General features: G+C 42.4%; 1 protein-coding gene across 1 annotated transcript; it reads right to left on the bottom strand.

Annotated features, from left to right (window-relative positions):
* Window positions 1–9,435: 9,435 nt before the first annotated feature.
* Window positions 9,436–11,017, bottom strand: LOC123186993 (chalcone synthase 2). The gene is made up of 2 exons (XM_044598737.1): window positions 10,739–11,017; window positions 9,436–10,641 (listed from the first exon to the last, which is right to left on the bottom strand). Exons 1-2 carry the CDS (start codon window positions 10,923–10,925, stop codon window positions 9,644–9,646), a joined length of 1,185 nt encoding a protein of 394 aa, XP_044454672.1. The 5' UTR covers window positions 10,926–11,017; the 3' UTR covers window positions 9,436–9,643.
* Window positions 11,018–19,518: the final 8,501 nt, after the last annotated feature.

The raw sequence follows: 19,518 nt of genomic DNA on the forward strand, positions 1-19,518 counted from the left end.
CTTGGGATGGAACTTGCGGTGGCGGTGGTTGTGGTTGGTGGACGCCGTCGGACACGCGGAAGATGCGGGGGAGGTGTGTGACGCCGGAGGCGACGAGGCCGCGGACGCCGGAGCAGGTGGCGTCCAGCGCGCGGAGGTCGGCCGTGCGGTCGTATTCGGCGGCCATGGCCGACGCCGTCGAGGTATCGTCGGCTCTTCTCTGCAATTCAAGCTTTGACTATGGACCTTTGATTATAAAATCATCCGAACAACAAATCATCTACTACTCCCTCTTTGTATGATCTGAATATCTTATACTCCCTCCGTCCCAAAATAAGTGTCTCCACTTTGTATTAACTCTAGTATAAAATTGTACTAAGCTTGAGACTATTATTTTGGGACAGAGGAGTATTAGTTTACAGAGGGAGTAGTTTTTGGTTTTGTAAGCTTTAAAACTGAACAACCGACGTACTCAACAGTGAAAGCCTAACAAATTTGGTCCTTTGAAAGATTATGATGGACATGTGTCAGCCGAATGACATTGACAACCCCATCAAAACAGGAAAGAACAATAGAATAATAAAAAATATTTTAGAAATTATGAATTTTGGGGAATAACCATCAAGTTACGTAGGGTTGGACCCTCCTCCTTTCTTCGGCTTGGGATCGGCTACGAAAAATATTAAGCGCAAGCTTATAATAAAATAAAACATAGACAGACTTCCCCACCTTGCACAACACTAAAAAAATCCACCCACCAACCAAAAGAAAATAAAAATCATAAATCCTAACACCTATGCATTCTCTTGACACAACTAGTAATCATTTTCTACTTTTTGCTTATGCTAGGAAATAAGCTCAACTAGTAATGAATATGTTTTGTAATTTTTTCATATACTTTTCCCTTTTTTTTGGTTTGAGCAAAGAAACAAGCTCATGAAGTAATGAGTGAATATGTTTTGCATTTTTTTCATATACTTTTCCCTTCTTTTTTTGGTTTGAGCAAAGAAACAAGCTCACGAAGTAATGATTGTTGGTCGATCCTGAACGCGTTAACTACATACATGATTTGAAGATGTGGGTCCCAGTAAATAATGGCAGCCTAAAAGCAAGTGTCACAATGTATAATCATATGATTTTTTTACTAAAAGAGGGGCCACCGCCTCTAATTTGTATATTAAATAAACATATGTCTCGATCCCTGTTACACACTATGAGCAGTATTCAAAGCATTACAGCTGATATCGCCACAGATCACAAGCAGCAAACCGAAAAGGACCAGCTAGGCCTACATCAAGGCAAAGCTAGCCACAACCAACGTAGACAACAAATCCACATGCAGACTCCATTTAGTTATAAACACATGGGAGAATCGATCACACATTTCTAACAGAGTTAAGGCGAACATTTAAAGGAAACAAAAGAACCTCGAGTAGCAGCAAACATCTGTCAAACAGCAGCAGAGGCACACCAACTTGTAGATCTAGCCACCAATTCTTGAGATACCAGGTCTCCACCCCTGCGACAACTGGAACACCTCACTTGCTACTTGTTCTAGAAGCCTTGCCCCCGACGCCAGAAGCTTTGGTTCTCCTCCTTTATCTACAAGATGGACCATTCAGATATCCAGTATCCAATTAGCCGCGTCCCCCGCGTCGCCCCCGCCTGGGCGACTCGGGCGGATCCTGCGATCCTAGCCACCGGGCCGCCGCAGATCCCGTGCTTCCCTCCGTCGCCGCTGGAGGAACCCACCAGGCAAAGCCTGGTGGCCGACGGCGGTGGCGGAGGCTCCCTCCCCTCCCACGCAGGTTGGGTGATGCGGGGCATCCATGGACGTGGGGGCACCTGCCCAGATCTGGATCGCTGGCGGCGCGGCGTATCTCCGGCGGCGGCGCGTGGCGGCAGCAAGGTGGTGGTGCGGCTGTTGGCGGCGACGTGCGGGTTGGCTGGTCCAACCCGTACATGTGGCCGACCGGTGGCTGCGTGGAAGGGCCAGCGAGGGGCGCCGGAGGCCTCTGCTGGCGATCTGGCGGAGTTTCTAGATCGGATCCGGTCGTCAAGTCCGTTTCGTGCGGCCGTTTGGGATACTGCGGGTGCCCGGCGGTCTATTGCCGGATCTCCGCCGGAGTACCGATGGCGACGTCATCTTCGTGGCAAGGTTTCGCTCGGTTCCAGCCAGCCGCGAGATCGGGACGACGTGGCTTCCGGTGAAAATCGCGCCTGACTGCGTCTTGGCGGACGATGGCGGCGTCTCGGACATCGTTCCCTTCTCGAGGCATCGTCGTTGCAGGTCACGTCAACTTGATCGGGAAGTTCCGGGAGAAACCCTAGATCTGGGTCTACCGGATCGGACGATGACGGCGCCTTCGGTGTCGTTTTTCCTCCTGGGGGCATCGTTTTGGAGCAAGTGCTGGTTGGAGGGGACAAGAGGAGGAGCGGTGTTTCATCTTGCCCACAGAAGACGGCGGATCTCGGCGGCGTGGTGCAGTGGACTCGGCGCCTGATGCGCGGAGATGGACTCGCGCCGGAGGTTGACGCTGTCTGGCGTCGGTGACAGCTAGACCAGGCAAGGTACATGCAGCAGTACAACTCTGAAGATGGATTGGTGGCAGGTGGCTGCGGCAGCCTCATACCCGACAGGCGTCCTGGTTGAGGAGCACGCCAGACTGGTGGGTGCCCATACCCGGTAGGCGTCCTGGTTGGGACCTCAGGTCTTAGATGTTAGGTTTGGCTGCAAGGTCTGTTTGGTACTAGGCCCAGACTATTAGCATCCCTTCATCAATTGGATAGGAGTAGCGACAGTTTTGTTGCCTAGACGGTGGCTTCAGTCTTACTGTTGTATGACTTTGTAAGATCTTGTGTAAATAATTAATAAAGTGGTTGCATGCATCGTCCAGATGCAGAGGCCGGGGGTCCTCCTCCATTTCTAAAAAAAATTAGTTCAATCAGGACATACCAAATGATCATTGATAATTTTTGTTGGAAAATAATATCATTTTTGCATTTCTGAATATCTCAGAATATTGTAGAGACTCCTACCAGAACCAATCCCTTAACATTTTTGGGAAATCTTTATCCAGTTCCCAAAACATTCATGCGAAAATGTAGGAGTAGAATGTAGACTAAATGGGCGGAGACTCTCAAACACATAAAATAATCCCTTTGAAAGAATTGAACGAGGAGCCGCATGAGGTGAAAATCTCATGTAGGGTTCTGTAAAAGGACAATAAGGGTGACTTATCTGTAGACTTTTCCACTACCAATCCCAAACAACCCAAGTATGCCTTACGTAAAGTTGCCAGAGTATGATTAGCCTCTGGATTTGAAATAATGGCTCATATACCTGGTATTTTCCATAATTTAGAGGAGCATTCTATAGTACACCTTTCAGAAGACACTAAATTAAACTAGTCGCCGAGCACTGGAAAAAATATGATCAATGCTCCCATGTCTTCCACAAAACACATAGTTTTATTACCAATCCACTATCTCCTAAGCAGATTATTCTTAGTGTGAATACTTTTCTTAGACATAAGCCATAAAAAACACCTTTATTTTAAGAGGGAATTTCAACTTTCCACAAGAATTTCAAGGAAAGGTTACAATCAGATTCAATCCATTTTCTATACAAGGATTTAACTATAAAATTATATTAGTTGTCGGCATCCATTTGACTTTGTCAACACCTATTCTCATCTCAATTTCCTCACATCTTAACTTCAAACTATTCCACAAATCCAAGGATTTTCCATAAAGGGTTCTTCTAAATCTAAATCCACCCTAGCCTTTTTGAATTGCCTCAGCAACAACAATATTATTATCAAAACTAAGCAAGTACAACCCGGGGTAAGCTAATTTAAGTGGTTTGATATCTACCCACAATTCTTCCCAAAATCTGGTATTTCTGCCACCCCTTAGTTTTTTTGCAGAATTGGTAAATATATATATATATATATAACTTTTAAAATGCTAGTCCAAAATTTAAAATCTTCAACTTTAGGTGTAGCTATAGACAAACACCCATCAGGCACATATTTTCTCAAAAGAACAGACTGCCACAATCCCTTTTTAGTTTCTATTTTCCAGTACCATTTTGCCAACAAAGGCTAACTCCTAATATCCAAATTTAAAGTTCACAGACCACCTTGATCTCTGGGTTTACATTAGGTTTTCCAATTTAACAAGTGTTGTTTCTTCTTATCATCATCTCCCCACCAGGCCATCCTAGATCTAAGAAATTCAGCCTTTTCCTTACTCCCATTGGAATGGGATGAGAAGACATCATGAATAAACGCATGTTGGTCATGCATGCCTGAACTAGAGTGATTCTGTCAGCAATGGATGCATGCAGTTTATGCTGCCAACATCGACACCTTTTCTCAGTTTTATGTTCAACTCCTTTCCAATGTTCATTCCTAATTTTAGTATTAGAAACATGCATACCAAGGTATTTCATAGGTAAATAATCTATTTTGCAGCACTATTTCCTACTATAATTTATCCTATTTCAATGATATATTACATTATGATGCAATTTTAATGTTTCCCGCTCTTAAAATGCAAGGTAAACATAGAGAGGGAAACTGCGGGACAACTGGAATTTTGGACCAAAATGTAATAGAAGAGAATGTAATTTCTGGAGCTCCAAATGCAATGGAGATTTTACTGAATTATTTCTAGAAAATATAAGCCAAATGGCAAAAGATGGACGAGTGGACCCACCAGGGCACCATACGTCACCCTATGCGGGTGAGCCCTGGGTCACGCCATGTGCCACATGGGCCTCTGGTGGCTTGCCTCCCGATGCCATTTGGCCACAAATTCGCATTTTACCTAGAAAAATCACAGAAAATCCTCTAGATGTTCCGCCGCCGTTTGCAAGGCTAAACCTAGGTGGGGCACTTTTGCTCTTTGGCGGAGCGATTCTACCGGGTAAACCTCGGGGGAGGGGGGGGGGGCAAATTGGATCCATCGTCATCATCAATACTTCGTTCATCGTCGGGATCATGCTCTTGATCAACACATCTTTCCCAGCACCATCTCATCTCCAAACCCTAGTTCATCCCTTTTATTCAATCTTTGTATCAAACCTTAGATTGGTAACTGGGAGTACTTGTATGTGTTGATTACACATTGTGTTTGATGCATAGGGGATTAAACCTTAAGGTCGTCTACTTGAGGAAAATTGTTGTTTGCCTTCAGACTTTTGCACTTAGGGGAACAACAATTTCTTAGATTAGAGGAAGCAAGCATTTTTCTGGTGCCGTTGCTACGGAGATATTTGCTATAGTCATAGGTCCCACACTCCGTTACTTTACTTACTTGTTATATATTTTCCCTAGTTATTATTTTGCTTTTCTCCTTTCCAAAAGACCCAAAAATCACAAGACAATTTTATTACAGCAAGTAGCTACTTTTGTTTAGGATTGAAATCATGATGTCTACTATCCATAATATGCAATGTAGTGGCTCCTCTGAAATCTTAATGGATATGTAAGCGAAGAACCTAGCCCATCTATTAAAGATGTCGAAACTTTTGACACTAGTCTTTAACTTGGAAAACTAAAACCTACGCTATAGCATGTGGTAATATTATCGGAAAATATGTAATACATGATTTCTTCAATTTTGCTGGAGTTATACGTTTACCAGAGGGAACCGTTCTTGAAAGGACTAGAAGCTATAGTGATACTATTGTTTTATTGGTTAGGGACTTTGAGATAAAGTTTATCCATTTACGCCCCTCTTTACAAAGAATGTTCCTAGAATTGCCTCTAGCTAGTAGATGATCCTAGCATGAAAATTAGTGGTCATTACTTTTATGAGGGAATTTAAACCATTAATAAAATAAGTTAGAGAGGTATTATCTTATTATATGATGAAATGGGAGCACTCTAATAAAGGAAACCTTGAGTGGTAAATATACCATGAGTAGAATTAAATCTTTGAACCATGAAGAGTTTGAATATAATGCTATAAGAAAATATCCTCCCGCGGTATTTTCTTGAGCCCAAGATCTTCCCGTGGTATTAATTAAGAACCTCTTTGAACATGTTTATGATAAGTTTTATTGGGTTATAAGATGAGTAGAGTATGTTTTTTTTGATAATTTGTTTACCTATTGTGCTCGTAAACCACTGGAAGATGAGATAGCTATATTATATGAAGGGATATCAGAAGAGGAACCACGTAATGAGTTGAGTTATTCAAGTTTATGGGCATAAGCATCACAAAATATATATAGTCTGTTCAAATACCTTTGACCAGCAAAGAGAGAAGGAGCCACTAAAAAGAAAACTGATGGATTACTTGTTGAAAGTGAAGATGAGAAAACTTCAAACTATCCAAAAACTGGTCTGCCTAGCTAAAAGGCATTCAAGAGAAGTGCTTGTGGGAGGAAACCCCATATTTTTTTGTATGCAAATAAAAAATGTTATCGTCTGTAGCAACATTATCTTTTTATGCTTTGCTTAATAAAGTGCCAAGGACAGCTGAGAATTTTGTTGCAGCTCAATCCAAAAAAGAGAGTTGATGAATAGTTGTACTCCACATGTGCAGTTTATGGAAGTTGTATATGTGAATATGAGAAATTGAAGATTGGTGCAGAAACATAGTATAGCTGAAAACTGATGAAACAGAGCCCGGATGAAATATATTCCTTTTTGCGCCGTTGGTGTGTCACATATATGAGTATGGAAGTGCGTAAGATCCACATATCACGATCATTGCTAGCTCCCTGCAAAAACCAATGTGAGAAGGGCACCACGAATTATTAACCAATAATAACAGATAAAAAAGACCCATCTGCTCCATATCACAGTAAAATAGCATAAGCGAATGATGCAATCAAACTGATTACAAAGCTAGCCAAATCCCCAAAACAAATTCGAAACACAACCTAGAAATGTAGTCTGCTTCAGTCACGGTTTAGGTTTGGTAACAAAAGCATCATGAGCCAAACATCAGCGATGGACCGCCAGTGTCGCAGCGTAGGTGAAGATCCATATCAGTTTTTTTTCGTGTCAAGGAGACAAAGAGCAAGGAGGATAATTGATTAAGAAGACGAAGAGCGAGGAGGATAATTTATTAAGGAGAGGAAGGGGCTGAATCTGGAAAGAAGATGAACATTGGCATGGCGGCTGGCCTGGGGAGCATTGGAGGCTATGAGACGGAAGATGAACCGTGAATGGCGACAGACGTGGGCCATTTTTTGTTTTCCCATAGGTTTGGAACGTGTGAAGAAGGCAGTTACAGCCCAGCTCCGTGGCCAAGTGCAAAAAGTCAATAACTGGGTACGTACAACACACACGCAAGAATTCCAATCAGGAATGTAGTGAAAGCTCGATCGCACGAGTGGTGGGGTGAAGAAAACTGATGATGTGGATGCACAAGGAGCCATGAAAATCAGGTAATGGGAGCTTCTATTTCGATATAGAAGATTATTGTGCTGTCATTCTTTGCGTTTTGGCTACATAGTTTTATTTGAAAAAACATGCTTCATTGATATACCTGTAAATTTCATGTATACCTAAGTTGTAACTGCACGAGCATTTGGGCTATCATTTTTTCATTTACAATGTCTATGGAATGCGTAAGCCAAGAGATAACTAAGTTGCAACTGCTACAGTAAATATGTTTCCAGAATGCTTAAGCCAAGAGATAACTAAGTTGTAACTAAGTTTCGAGAGGAGGTATAGCTGTGAATTCTATAATACATAAGCCAAGAGATAACTAATACACTGAAGTTTGAAGAGTAGGTTTATCATTTGCACTACTCTGGTGCTTGCAATAATTTTTTTTCTGCAGATCTGAATCTCTAACTATCTCCAAAACAAGATTAATGGTTTCTAATAGGGAAGGCATGGATCAGTCCCCAACCAACAAAGAACCAATAAAAGCAATTTTGCATGGGCGCTCCTAGAGGCTGGTTCTATTATTCTGCATGTGGGATGACCCTTAAGTTTTTCTACAACATTCTGTTATTTTTGTTCCGACTATTAGTTTCAGTGTACACACACCATTCCTATTTAGCATCTGTTTATACTTGATCATGTTGTTGTTGTATCATATTTCCAAATTGATTTTTTTATTAACTAATGTATGCAACATGAAAAATCTTAAGCAAAATAATGTATGCAACATTTTTTCTATTTGAGGAAAGGAAGAAACCAAGTGGTTGAAACTAACATGAAGGTGGGAAAAAATATCAAACTGATTATTGATAAAATAGGGTTTGAAACTTAGGAGATTAGTTTCTTTTGCTTAACCCAGCAAAAAATTGGATTGATTTTTGATAAATCAAATTCAGTTAAGATAGGGGAATTAAGATAGAAATTTCTGAGCCGTGTGGGGGTAGGAAACTCTCAAGTCCGGTTCAAGGAAGGAACTGCCTATTCCAACCGAGGAGAAAAGGCCATTCTAGAGGGTGATTCACATGTGAGGATGATGTGTTATCCTTTATAGTCGAAGATCATGAGCTATTTCTGAACTCACCATGTTCTCTACTGACAAAATTTCTGAGTTGTGTGGTGCTTGATTCTTTTGGGGGATGATATTGTTTAGTTGTCAGGGAAATATGATTATAATTTCAACTGTTCTCAGACTATCAGTGTTTTATTTAAATTAACTAGATATTTCATGTTATTGATATAATGAAAAATAAATATATGATCTTTCCTCTGTTTGCAACATTCCAGATGTTGAGAGTTTTTAGTTCATGAGAATGTAACATTATTAGTAGAATTAACATAATATCAGTGTAGCCGAATCTTAGACTTTCAGCTCCTATTGTACTCACTAGTGGACTGCCATATGCTAAAAAAAAGTACAATTGCTCGCAAGCTATATCTTATTCTTTCCTTTCCATCAAATATCTCACTGTTTTAGCAGATTTGCTGATTCTTCATCATATGTGGAAAAGAAATGCCACCAGAGGTGTTTTCACAGAGGCCATCTCATATGACTAGACCCACACACACAGATGTCTTCCAGTGAATGCCTAATGCATCAGCCACAGTCTCTGGCCATTAAATTAATTGTGAATAACCCGTCCTCCTCTCTTTGAAACAAGGGGCACTTTCGGTTCTGTAGTGCTTCGGACAATTTTTGTCTTCTCCATATTAACATATCTATATAGTCAATGATTTTCTATAAGGAACTACTAAACTCAATCACTTTGGATTCGTTACTCAACGGTTTTCTTTTGAGGTCTAGCCGGGGGTAGTCAAATTGGATAGTGATTGATTTATAGGTTTCATCGTAAACCTAATTGGTTACTTTCAAGGGTGTGGTTAGGTCTTAGTCGACTGAGACTTATCAAGTCAAGTGACATAACATGTAGTAAGAAAGAAAAAAAACCGAAAAGAAAATTTTGCACTGATCTCAATGTAAGATCTCACGAATATAGCATTGATTGAGACATAACCAAGTTATAGTGACTGAGAATTAGCAATACTGTACTTTCAATTACGCAAATCAATAGTTCAAACCACCTTGATCTCAATAATAAACAGAGTATGCATAGCACATAGGAAGGAAACACTATGGCCCAGGTTGTACAGCAAAGCACGCCAACACTTCTAGTACAAACCACATATGGTAGCTGCAACAACAGTAGAATTTTCCACGACGAAGATAAATGGAGAATGAGCGATCATGTGTTGGCCTAGGCAGTGATGGGGACGCTATGGAGGACGACCGTCTCCACAGTGAGTCCGGGGCCAAAGCCGAAGAGAACACCCCAGTCCATTCCCTCACCGGTTGTGGTGTGGCCATCCTCGGTGGAGCGTTTGCGCATTTCGTCCATGATGAAGAGTACGCAGGAGCTTGACATGTTGCCATATTCGGAGAGGACATGCCTGGTGGCGCGCATCCGTTCCTTGTTCAGGTTTACCTTGGCCTCCACCATGTCAAGGATTGCTGGCCCACCGGGGTGCGCTATCCAGAAGACGGAGTTCCAGTCATCGATGCCCAATGGCTTGAAGGCGTCCTCCAGAGCGCGCTCGATGTTCTTGGAGATGAGCCCAGGCACATCCTTGAGAAGGTGGAAGGTGAGGCCAACCTCCCGGAGGTGGCCGTCGATGGCGCCCTCCGAGTCTGGCAGAATTGTCTGGCTCGCAGACACCAGCTGGAACAGGGGGCACTCGACGGACATGTCAGGGTCCGCGCCGACGATCACCGCGGCTGCACCGTCACCAAAGAGCGCCTGACCAACCAGAGAGTCGAGGTGGGATTCGTGCGGGCCGCGGAAGGTCACCGCGGTGATCTCCGAGCAGACCACCAGCACGCGCGCGCCGCGGTTGTTCTCAGCGAGGTCTTTGGCTAGGCGAAGCACCGTCCCGCCGGCGAAGCAGCCTTGCTGATACATCATGAGGCGCTTCACCGACGGGCGAAGACCGAGCATCTTGGTCAGCTGGTAGTCGGCGCCCGGCATGTCCACACCCGAGGTGGTGCAAAATACAAGGTGGGTGATCTTAGACCGCGGCTGGCCCCACTCCTTGATCGCCTTCTGTGCCGCGGCCTTTCCGAGCTTGGGGACCTCCACGACAACAATGTCCTGGCGCGCGTCTAGAGATGGCGCCATGTAGGCGCACATGTTGGGGTTGTCCTGTAGGATCTCCTCTGTTAGGTGCATGTACCTCTTCCTGATCTGCGATTTGTCACCTGAAATGAAGCATTGTTTGTTTGTTAGGTCGGTGTGCATCAGAGAAAAAGGCAAAATTAAGAGACGGCAAAGAAGAATGAAATTCATTGGGCTTACACATCTTCTTGAACTTCTCCTTGAGGTCGGCCATGTGGTCGCTCTTGGTGATCTTGAAGTAGTAGTCCGGATAGTCGGCCTGATACACGCAGTTTGCCGGCGTCGCCGTGCCGATCGCCAGCACCGTGGCCGGTCCCTCCGCCCGCTGTGCCTGCCTCACCTCCTCCAGCGTCATCATGGCCGCCATTGATCTGCACGTACCGTACCAGCGGCTGACAAGGTAGCTAGTAGTTTGTGGGATAGAACAGGAGGAGGTAGATGAATGACAGATGCTGCCTGTACCGGTGCTGGGTGTTGATATGAGTGTGGGGGACGTACGGCATATATACGTGGGAAGGATGGCTGCGGGAAGAAGAGGTTTGGTCAGTTGGACGGGAGGATGGATGGCCACGGATGCGTAGGTAGGAGATGCATGGATGGCGCGTGCGACACGTCTACGTCTATTACCAACCAATCCGGCCGAGTACTCGTGTGCTTAATCTGTCCATCCAGTTATGCGCTTGAACCGGTCAGCTATCACCACATCAAGCTAATAACTACCTCTAAAAAAACAAAAAACAATAACTAGCTAATAGTTCGGGGAGTACGTAGGTGGAAGATGTGGTCGGCCACATCACCAACAAAACGAAAATTGTTCAATATTTGCTCTAGCGCTTTCGGGGCGTCACTATGAGTTAGAGCATCACTAGTTATGAACCCGTGCAATCGCACGGGCCATATATATCGTAATCTTTTGCACAGTTAGGACAATGATGACTTAGATTGACATAATCTTTCTTGTTTGAAACAATAATGTAACGGAATAATGGATGAGCACCACATTAAGCAAGATATCACAATGCCACATCATTTATTATTTTACAAATAGAAACTTAAGTTTTAATGAATCGTCGGTAGAAACCGGCAGAATTTTGTCTCTATGCCATTTTTAAATGTCGTTAGAAATCAATAATAATTTTCTAAATATTGAACCGTCTTAGGATTTTTTTTGTATAATTTATGTCACTATACATGCTGGCAAGAAACCTATATTTAAATACTATAAAGTTTTACTAGCTAATACAAGTAAAGTTTCGCGTATATATAAAGACAAATGACTCTTAGTTTCTTCTTGTAACTATTATATGCTTAACTACTATTGCATGAACAAACAAAGGACAAAAAACAGTTTTTTTAGTTGGATTACACAACTCGAAAGCACAGAAGATTCATAATAGGATGGTCAGCGTAATGTATCAAATTATATAATTTAGTTTTATAGTAGAAACTCAGAATTGAGTTGATTGCTCCCTTTGATCACTTCGGTTTGGCTATAGCTGCCTCAGCCTTCAACTTGTGCTGGCATGAAAAAATACCTTTTCTTCAAAAAGTTTTTCCCTAACTATGCCTGAACATGTACCTCTATAGACATGCCATCAAAAATATTGCTATCTCATTGCTAGGTACAACTTTAGTTTTTGCAGCTAGAATTTTTCTTTTATAAGAAGCAAGATATTTATATCTTGATATGTTCTAATGTAGAGGATGATTTAGGAAGACTGGTGTCATACTTCTCTTTTTCAATGATTGCAATCAAAGTGACATATTAGAAAAAAATTAAGTAACATAGCAAATTTTGAAAATATTGGGACACATAGTGTTCAATTCTTGTGAGATTACCGGTTCCCTTCATTGTGGACCAAGTCAATCGGTAATCTTGTCTTTTCCCTTTTTGTAGTGGATAAGGAGGATCTAACTAACGCGATACCATGTGTTGATTTATAGCCGCCATATAGTATAGATGGTGATCCGGAGTTCGCTATGGTGCATGCTGCAACATCTTGAGAAGGGTCTCCTAGCTCTAGCATCGCTCTGACGAAGTACCTGATGATACTTGAGTTACTGTAGATACTCCTTTTTGTGGGAAACACATATACAGAGAAACAATAGTTGTGAATCCAAGATGATTAGATGGCACATTTTTCATTGGAATAGCTCCTCTGCGAGGGGCCTATCTTTTAATTTTTTTGTTACTTTTATTTTACTGTTGAGTCAGCTTCTTATCCAACCTCATTTATTCTCCAATTGACAGACGTTGTATGGTGGGGAAACATCCAGGCACATATATCCAGTTGAATATGTATGATCATGATTCATTATTGTTGACAATTGTCCCTGAGATAAATAAGTTGAGCCGTTAGTTAAGCACTGCTACACCCCTATCTTTCTTTTTGTCTGGTGGAAACTGTTTGTTCTAAAAATATGCTCCTGGGTGCCAGCAATCATCTAAAGACTAAATAATAGTTGAGTATGTGGCATTTGCAAAACCAAAAATTCTACATAGATTCTTTTGAAAAAATAGGATGAATTGTGATTTTTTAATGACTAAGAACATAGTTTGCCGGGTTTCAAGAGAGTTTATTGTTTAAATTTAACATGTGCATAGGTTATTACTTGTTCATGAGAAGTTTAACATGTGCATATTACAATGATATATTTCAATGATATATTTGACAATATGATGCAATTCTAATGCCTTTTCTCTCTTAAAATGCAACGTAAACACATAGAGGGAGATTACTGAACAACTAGAAATCTGGACCAACAATACATTAGAAGAAAAAGTAAAATTTTGGAGCTCCAAATGCAGCGGGTAGTTTACTAAATTATTTCCACAAAATATGAAGCCAGGAGCCAGAAGACGGGCCAGAGGGGACCCACCAGGGCGCGCACCACACGGCCACCCCATGCAGATGGGTCCTAAGTGTAAGTGCATCTAGTGCCCCTTAGTGATTTTGGTGTATTGAAGACTTATAGGTTGAGCAACTAATGTGTTTATGAGTGTACACAGGTCTATAAGTCCATGAGGAGTTTGATATTTACAGTGAAAGTCGACCCCTAAAAATGAAGTTCTTCGACTGAAGACTTTGATATTCTGAAGACTTTGAAAGTGAAGAAAATGGTGTGACCTTGAAGACTTGGTATTCATTCGAGGAACATGAAGCGTGAAGACTTTTGCTTTCGTAGTTTCGTTTTTCTCTTTCTTGAGTCATAGGAAACACAGTACTGTTAAAGGGGGTCGAGGAAATACTAAGGAGAAAATTTCCAAGTGATGCTCAACTCAAATCCTACACCTACCAATCCCTTCGAGTGAAGCCATTGGAAATCTCATACAGTTCAGTCAATTTCTTCAGTGACAGAGACGCAGTTCTTCTGGTCACTGAGGACTTTGCTCTGACTGAGGAGTTAGGAATTCGCCAGTGCGAATTGCCTACACAGTGAGGAACATGATAGCCCCGAGGAATTTGTACCTCAAATTTCCGACCGTTGCTGTGCTACGCGCCAGCTGTCCCAAAATATCTTATCCATCCAACGGTCATATCATTGAAGGGCATTTATGTCTTATCATGTCGGGCTGCTTCCTAGGCTATAAATAGCCGGCCCCTACAACCACTAGCTGGTTGGCTGCTCCGAGAGAACTTGACACTTGTCATTTGAGAGCAACCCATCCTCCGAGGAATTTGAGCGAAAATCATCAAGTGAGGAAAATCCGAATCCAAACCCAAAACACCTACAAACCCAAAGTGATTGAGCATCACTGAAGAGATTGATCCTGCGTGGATCCGACGCTTGTTACTTTTGAAGACTGTGCTTCTTCTAGACGGTTAGGCGTCATGGTCTAGAGCATCCAAGAGGAATTGTGGATCGCCGAGTGACCTAGTTTGTGAAGGTTTGGAAGTCACGTGAAGACTTACCACGAGTGATTGGGCGAGGACTGTGTGTCCTTAGCTCAAGGAGAATACGGTGAGGACTGTGTGTCCGGGACTAGGTGTCCTCGAGTTTAAATACTCAGCCGCTCCAACCAGATGTACAACTGAGACTGCAGTTGGAACTGGTCTACCAAATCATTGTCTTCACCAAGCTTACTGGTTCTATTTCCTCAACACTTTCATTTCCTCATTACTGTGTTGTCTGTTTGTTCATATCTGTGTTTGAAGACTTTGACTGAAGAATTTCACAAATTCCTCAGTTCAATTTCTTCAGTCCGTTTGTCTTCATCTAGAGCTATCCTGTGCTTACGCTTTCTGTACTCTGTGTTTGTCTTCATTTCATCATGATGACCATGCATGTAACTTGCTATGTTTACTTCTGAGTACTTATTCCGCTACTAGTTTTTCTTCGCTAAGGAATTTCCTCACGAGCAAATTCCTCAGTGAAGAATTTCATAAAAATCGCCTATTCACCCCCCCTCTAGTCGATATAACGCACTTTCAATTGGTATCAGAGCAAGGTACTCCCTTGTTCTGTGTGATTTTGGTTTAACCGCCTGGAGTTTTAGTTATGTCGACCGCAGGTATGATCAAGGTCTCTGCAGGGTGTCCTACCTTTGATGGGACGTACTACCCCTACTGGAAGAACAAGATGCGCATGCATCTTGAGGCAATTGATAACGATCTCTGGTACGTTGTGGAAAATGGTATTCCCTCAGTCTCACCCTCACTGAATGCTACCGATGTGAAGAGATTCAAGCAACTTGACTCCCAAGCAAAGAATATCATATGTGGGCATCTGAGTAAAGGACAGTATGGTAGAGTGAGTGCTTTGGAAACTGCTAAGCTTATCTGGGATAGGCTGTCCAAAGTCAATGAAGGAGTTTCAACTCAGCGTGATTCTCGAGTTGATGTTCTTCGCAATCTCTTCAACTGCTTCAAAAGACACAATAATGAAAATGTTCAGCAAACCTTCGATCGCCTCACTGACATCTCAAATGAGCTACAAGCACTTGGTGCCACTGACATCACCGACCATGAGATGGTGAAGAAATTGCTGAGATCGCTTGATTCCTCATTTGACACTATGGCACAAATGATTCAAGAGCGTGCTGATTACAAGTCACTTGACCCCGCTGATATCCTCGAGAGGCTTAACACTCATGAGTTCCAGCTTGCTGAAAAGAGAGATCTCTATGGTTCGAGCTATGGCAGATCACGTGCACTGAAGGCCAAAGTAGTATCAGAATCCGAAGATGAAGACTCTGGTAGCAGCCTTGGTGACCCTGAAGAACTGAGTCATGATCTAGCACTGCTTGTGAAGAAATTCCCGAAGTTCTCAAGACGTGGTCGCTTTGGAAAACCCTCAAGGAGCAATGATTCCTCATCCAGTGACTACAAGAAGAGGCTTTGTCACAAGTGCAAGAAGCCAGGACACTACATTCAAGACTGTCCTCAGTGGGAAAAGGAATCAAAGAAGAAGAAATACAAGGATTACAGTTCTGATGATGCGAAGAAAAAGAAGAAGTTCTCAAAATCTTCATCATCAAAATCCTCAAAATCTTCATCTCACAAGAAGAGCAGCTCCAAGAAGGCTCGGGCATTCATTGGCAAGGAAATGGACTCTGAAGCTGAATCAGAGGAACAAGAGGAAGAGGAAGCGTCTGAGGATTCTGAATCTGGTGTGGCAAGCCTAGCCCTCGCTACCGCATTCGTCATCAAGTCTATCTTCAACACTGAAGAAAGTGCTCTCTCCAGCAAGGCTGATGAAATCAGTGATGACTACGCTCCCACCTGTTGCTTCATGGCAAAGGGTGCCAAGGTACTCAAATATGCCTCCTCTGAGTCTAGTGAAGATGAATCTGATGAAAATCTTAAGCCTAGCTACTCTAAACTTGCTAAGATTGCTGTGCAACAACAAAAGGCTTTTGAAAAGGTTCAGAACATGCTAGACAAAAGTGATGATATGTTGGGTGAAGAAATGGATCGCTCTAAGGCCTTGACTAAAAATCTTCAAAGACTTCAGAACAGGTTTGACAACCTTCAAAATCATCATAACACTCTCTTATCTAATCATGAGAAGCTTTCTTATGAATATCTTCAAAAGAAGCAAGATCTTGAGAAACTAAGAGAAAGTTATGAAGATCTTCAGAAGGAGCGCGATTCATTACTTGCTCAACAAATCAGCGCTGCTCAGGAAGAATTTATTCCTCCATGTTTAAAATGTATTGAACGAGAATCTGCTAATTCTTCACCTGAATGTTCAAATGCTTCAAATGTTACAAATTCTTCAAATGTCTCTGCTATCACTAATTCCTCATCTGAGGACATTGCAAGTATCACTGACGATGCTGGGCTGAAGGAATTATACATGACAGGCATGTACAAAAGCCTCAAAGGGCATCAGGCTCTTTGTGATGTGCTTAAAAAGCAGATCCTCAACAGGAACCCTAGGAAAGAGGGTATTGCCTTTGAGAGGAAACTCAATGCGGATGGTACTTATTGGAAGCCTGAGCAGTACCCCAAAACCACATGGGTTGCTGCAAAGGGACCTCCAGTTGATCCATCTGACTTATCTGGCTATACATGTGAATCTTCTCATTCTTCTGATGAGTCATTTGACTTCAACTATAAACTGTTCAAAAATCAGAATGGTGAAGTATTTGCTAGATATGTTGGCACTAACTGCAGGAACGGTTCCCCTATGAAGAAAATCTGGGTTCCCAAAAGTTGCCTTGAAAGTCTTCAGGTGAATGTCCTCATGACACCACCTGTGAAGAAAAGGAACCCCAGATCTAATTCTTCATATGGACCAAATTCTTCATATGGATCCAAGTCTTCATATGGACCAAATTCCTCAAAGGGATCAAATTCCTCACATGGATCAAAGTCCTGATATGAACATCATCGTGCTAACAACTCTGTTTCGTAGGGAAGAGCCAAGGGCTATGACTATAAGCATTATTCTTCTAATCATTATGTTCACAAGTCCTCGAAGAATTTCTCTGCTTATGCATATGCTTACTCTAACCCCTCTTATGTGAAACGAAATGGTTTGGCTGCTTTGCCACCATTCTCATATGGAGCTCACAGAGTGATGAACTCTTTGCCACCCCTTCAGATGTGGGTGGTGAAGAAAAAGAACTAATCTCTTCTGCAGGGTCAGGTCTCCAGATGTGCTGAAACGTCTGAAGAATTTGCTGGGGACCTGACGAAATTGCCTGAAAGGACGCAGGCTAACCATGATGAAATGAACTTTCATTTCACACGTTCTCCTTATGTTTTATATATTCTACTGCTTGATGAAATTGATCTGATGAATTGTGATATCATATTCTTCACTGCTGAAGTATATGAGGTCGTAAGTTACACTAATTCATCTGCAGGATGATCAACCCAAAGCCACTGAATGGGTACTTGATAGTGGATGTACAAATCACATGACTGGTGACAAGAATCTGTTGATGGATGCTCCATTATCAGCGTCACACATGAAGCATATCATCTTCGCTGACAAAAGCAAAAGTCAGGTATTGGGTCTAGGTAAGGTTGCTATCACAAAGGATCGACACATGGACAAAGTCATGCTTGTTGAGTCCTTAGGATACAATCTTATGTCTGTCTCAATGCTTTGTGATCTTGATATGGTTGTTTTCTTCGGAAAGTATCGTTGTGTTGTGATTATGGAAGCTGACAAATCCAAAGTCTTCGAAGGCTTTAGGAGAGGAGACTTGTATATTGTTGATTTCTCTGCAGATTCACAACCTGCCGTGTGCCTACTTGCAAAAGCTTCAGAAGGATGGCTATGGCATCGACGACTTGGTCATGCAGGCATGAGGAATCTGCACACGCTTGCGAAGAAGAAGCATGTCATTGGCATTGAGAATGTCAAATTCCTCAAGGATCACTTGTGCGGTGCCTGTGAAGCTGGAAAAATGACCAAGGCCAAGCATCCGGCGAAGACTATCATGACTACTACTCGTCCATTCGAATTGCTTCACATGGATCTCTTCGGTCCTAATCATTATTCTTCTGTCTCTAATGAAGCATCTCAATATGGCTTTGTTATTGTTGATGATTACTCTCGTTACACATGGGTACACCTTGTCTCTTACAAGACTGAAGTGCAGGAAGTCTTCAAACGATTTTCCTCGAGGGCTTCAACCAACTTTGGTGTGAAGATCAAGCACATCAGAAGTGACAATGGCACTGAGTTCAAGAATTCGGGTCTCGATGACTATCTTGATGAACTTAGTATTACTCATGAGTTATATGCTCCTTATACTCCTCAACAGAACGGTGTCGTGGAGCGCAAAAACAGGACTCTTGCTGAGATGGCTCGCACTATGCTCGATGAGTATAAAACCCCTCGTCGTTTCTGGGTTGATGCAATTGATACTGCGTGCCATATCATCAACAGAGTATATCTTCACAAATTCTTCAAGAAGACTGCCTATGAACTCCTCACTGGCAAGAAACCCAATGTAAGTTATTTCAAAGTCTTCGGTGCTAAGTGCTGGATTAGAGATCCTCATCACAACTCTAAATTTGCACCGAGAGCACATGAAGGTTTCATGCTTGGTTACGGAAAGGACTCGCACACCTACAGAGTCTTCAACAATGTTCTTCACAAGATTGTTGAAACTGTAGATGTGCGGTTCGATGAAACTAATGGCTCGCAAAGAGAGCACCTACCTTCTGTGTTAGATGAACCAGCACCTGAGGAATCGATCAAGCACAAAGCTACTGAAGATATCATTCCTACTGAAGAATCTGCAGAAGAATTCATTCCTGAACGTGAAGAACGTCGAGCTGATGCACCTGAAGAATATGCTGAGGAAATTGATGCTGAAGAAAATGCTGATCAAATTCCTCAACGGCAACCAACTCACCCTCGCGTTGCAAAAGAAGTGCAAGTGGAGAAGATCATCGATGACATTAGAGCACCAGGTCCTCTCACACATTCAAAAGCTTCACATCTATCTAACTTTTGTGGGCACTTTGCTTTTGTCTCTATCACAGAGCCCACTA

Source organism: Triticum aestivum, chromosome 2A (genome assembly GCF_018294505.1).
Source record: "Triticum aestivum cultivar Chinese Spring chromosome 2A, IWGSC CS RefSeq v2.1, whole genome shotgun sequence".
Taxonomy (NCBI): Eukaryota; Viridiplantae; Streptophyta; class Magnoliopsida; order Poales; family Poaceae; genus Triticum; species Triticum aestivum.

Coding starts and splice junctions, on each gene's coding strand:
- LOC123186993 (XM_044598737.1), bottom strand. CDS start 10,925: ATGGCGGCCATGATGACGCTGGAGGAGGTGAGGCAGGCACAGCGGGCG. Junction 10,642..10,738: donor GGAGAAGTTCAAGAAGATGT/GTAAGCCCAATG, acceptor GCTTCATTTCAG/GTGACAAATCGCAGATCAGG.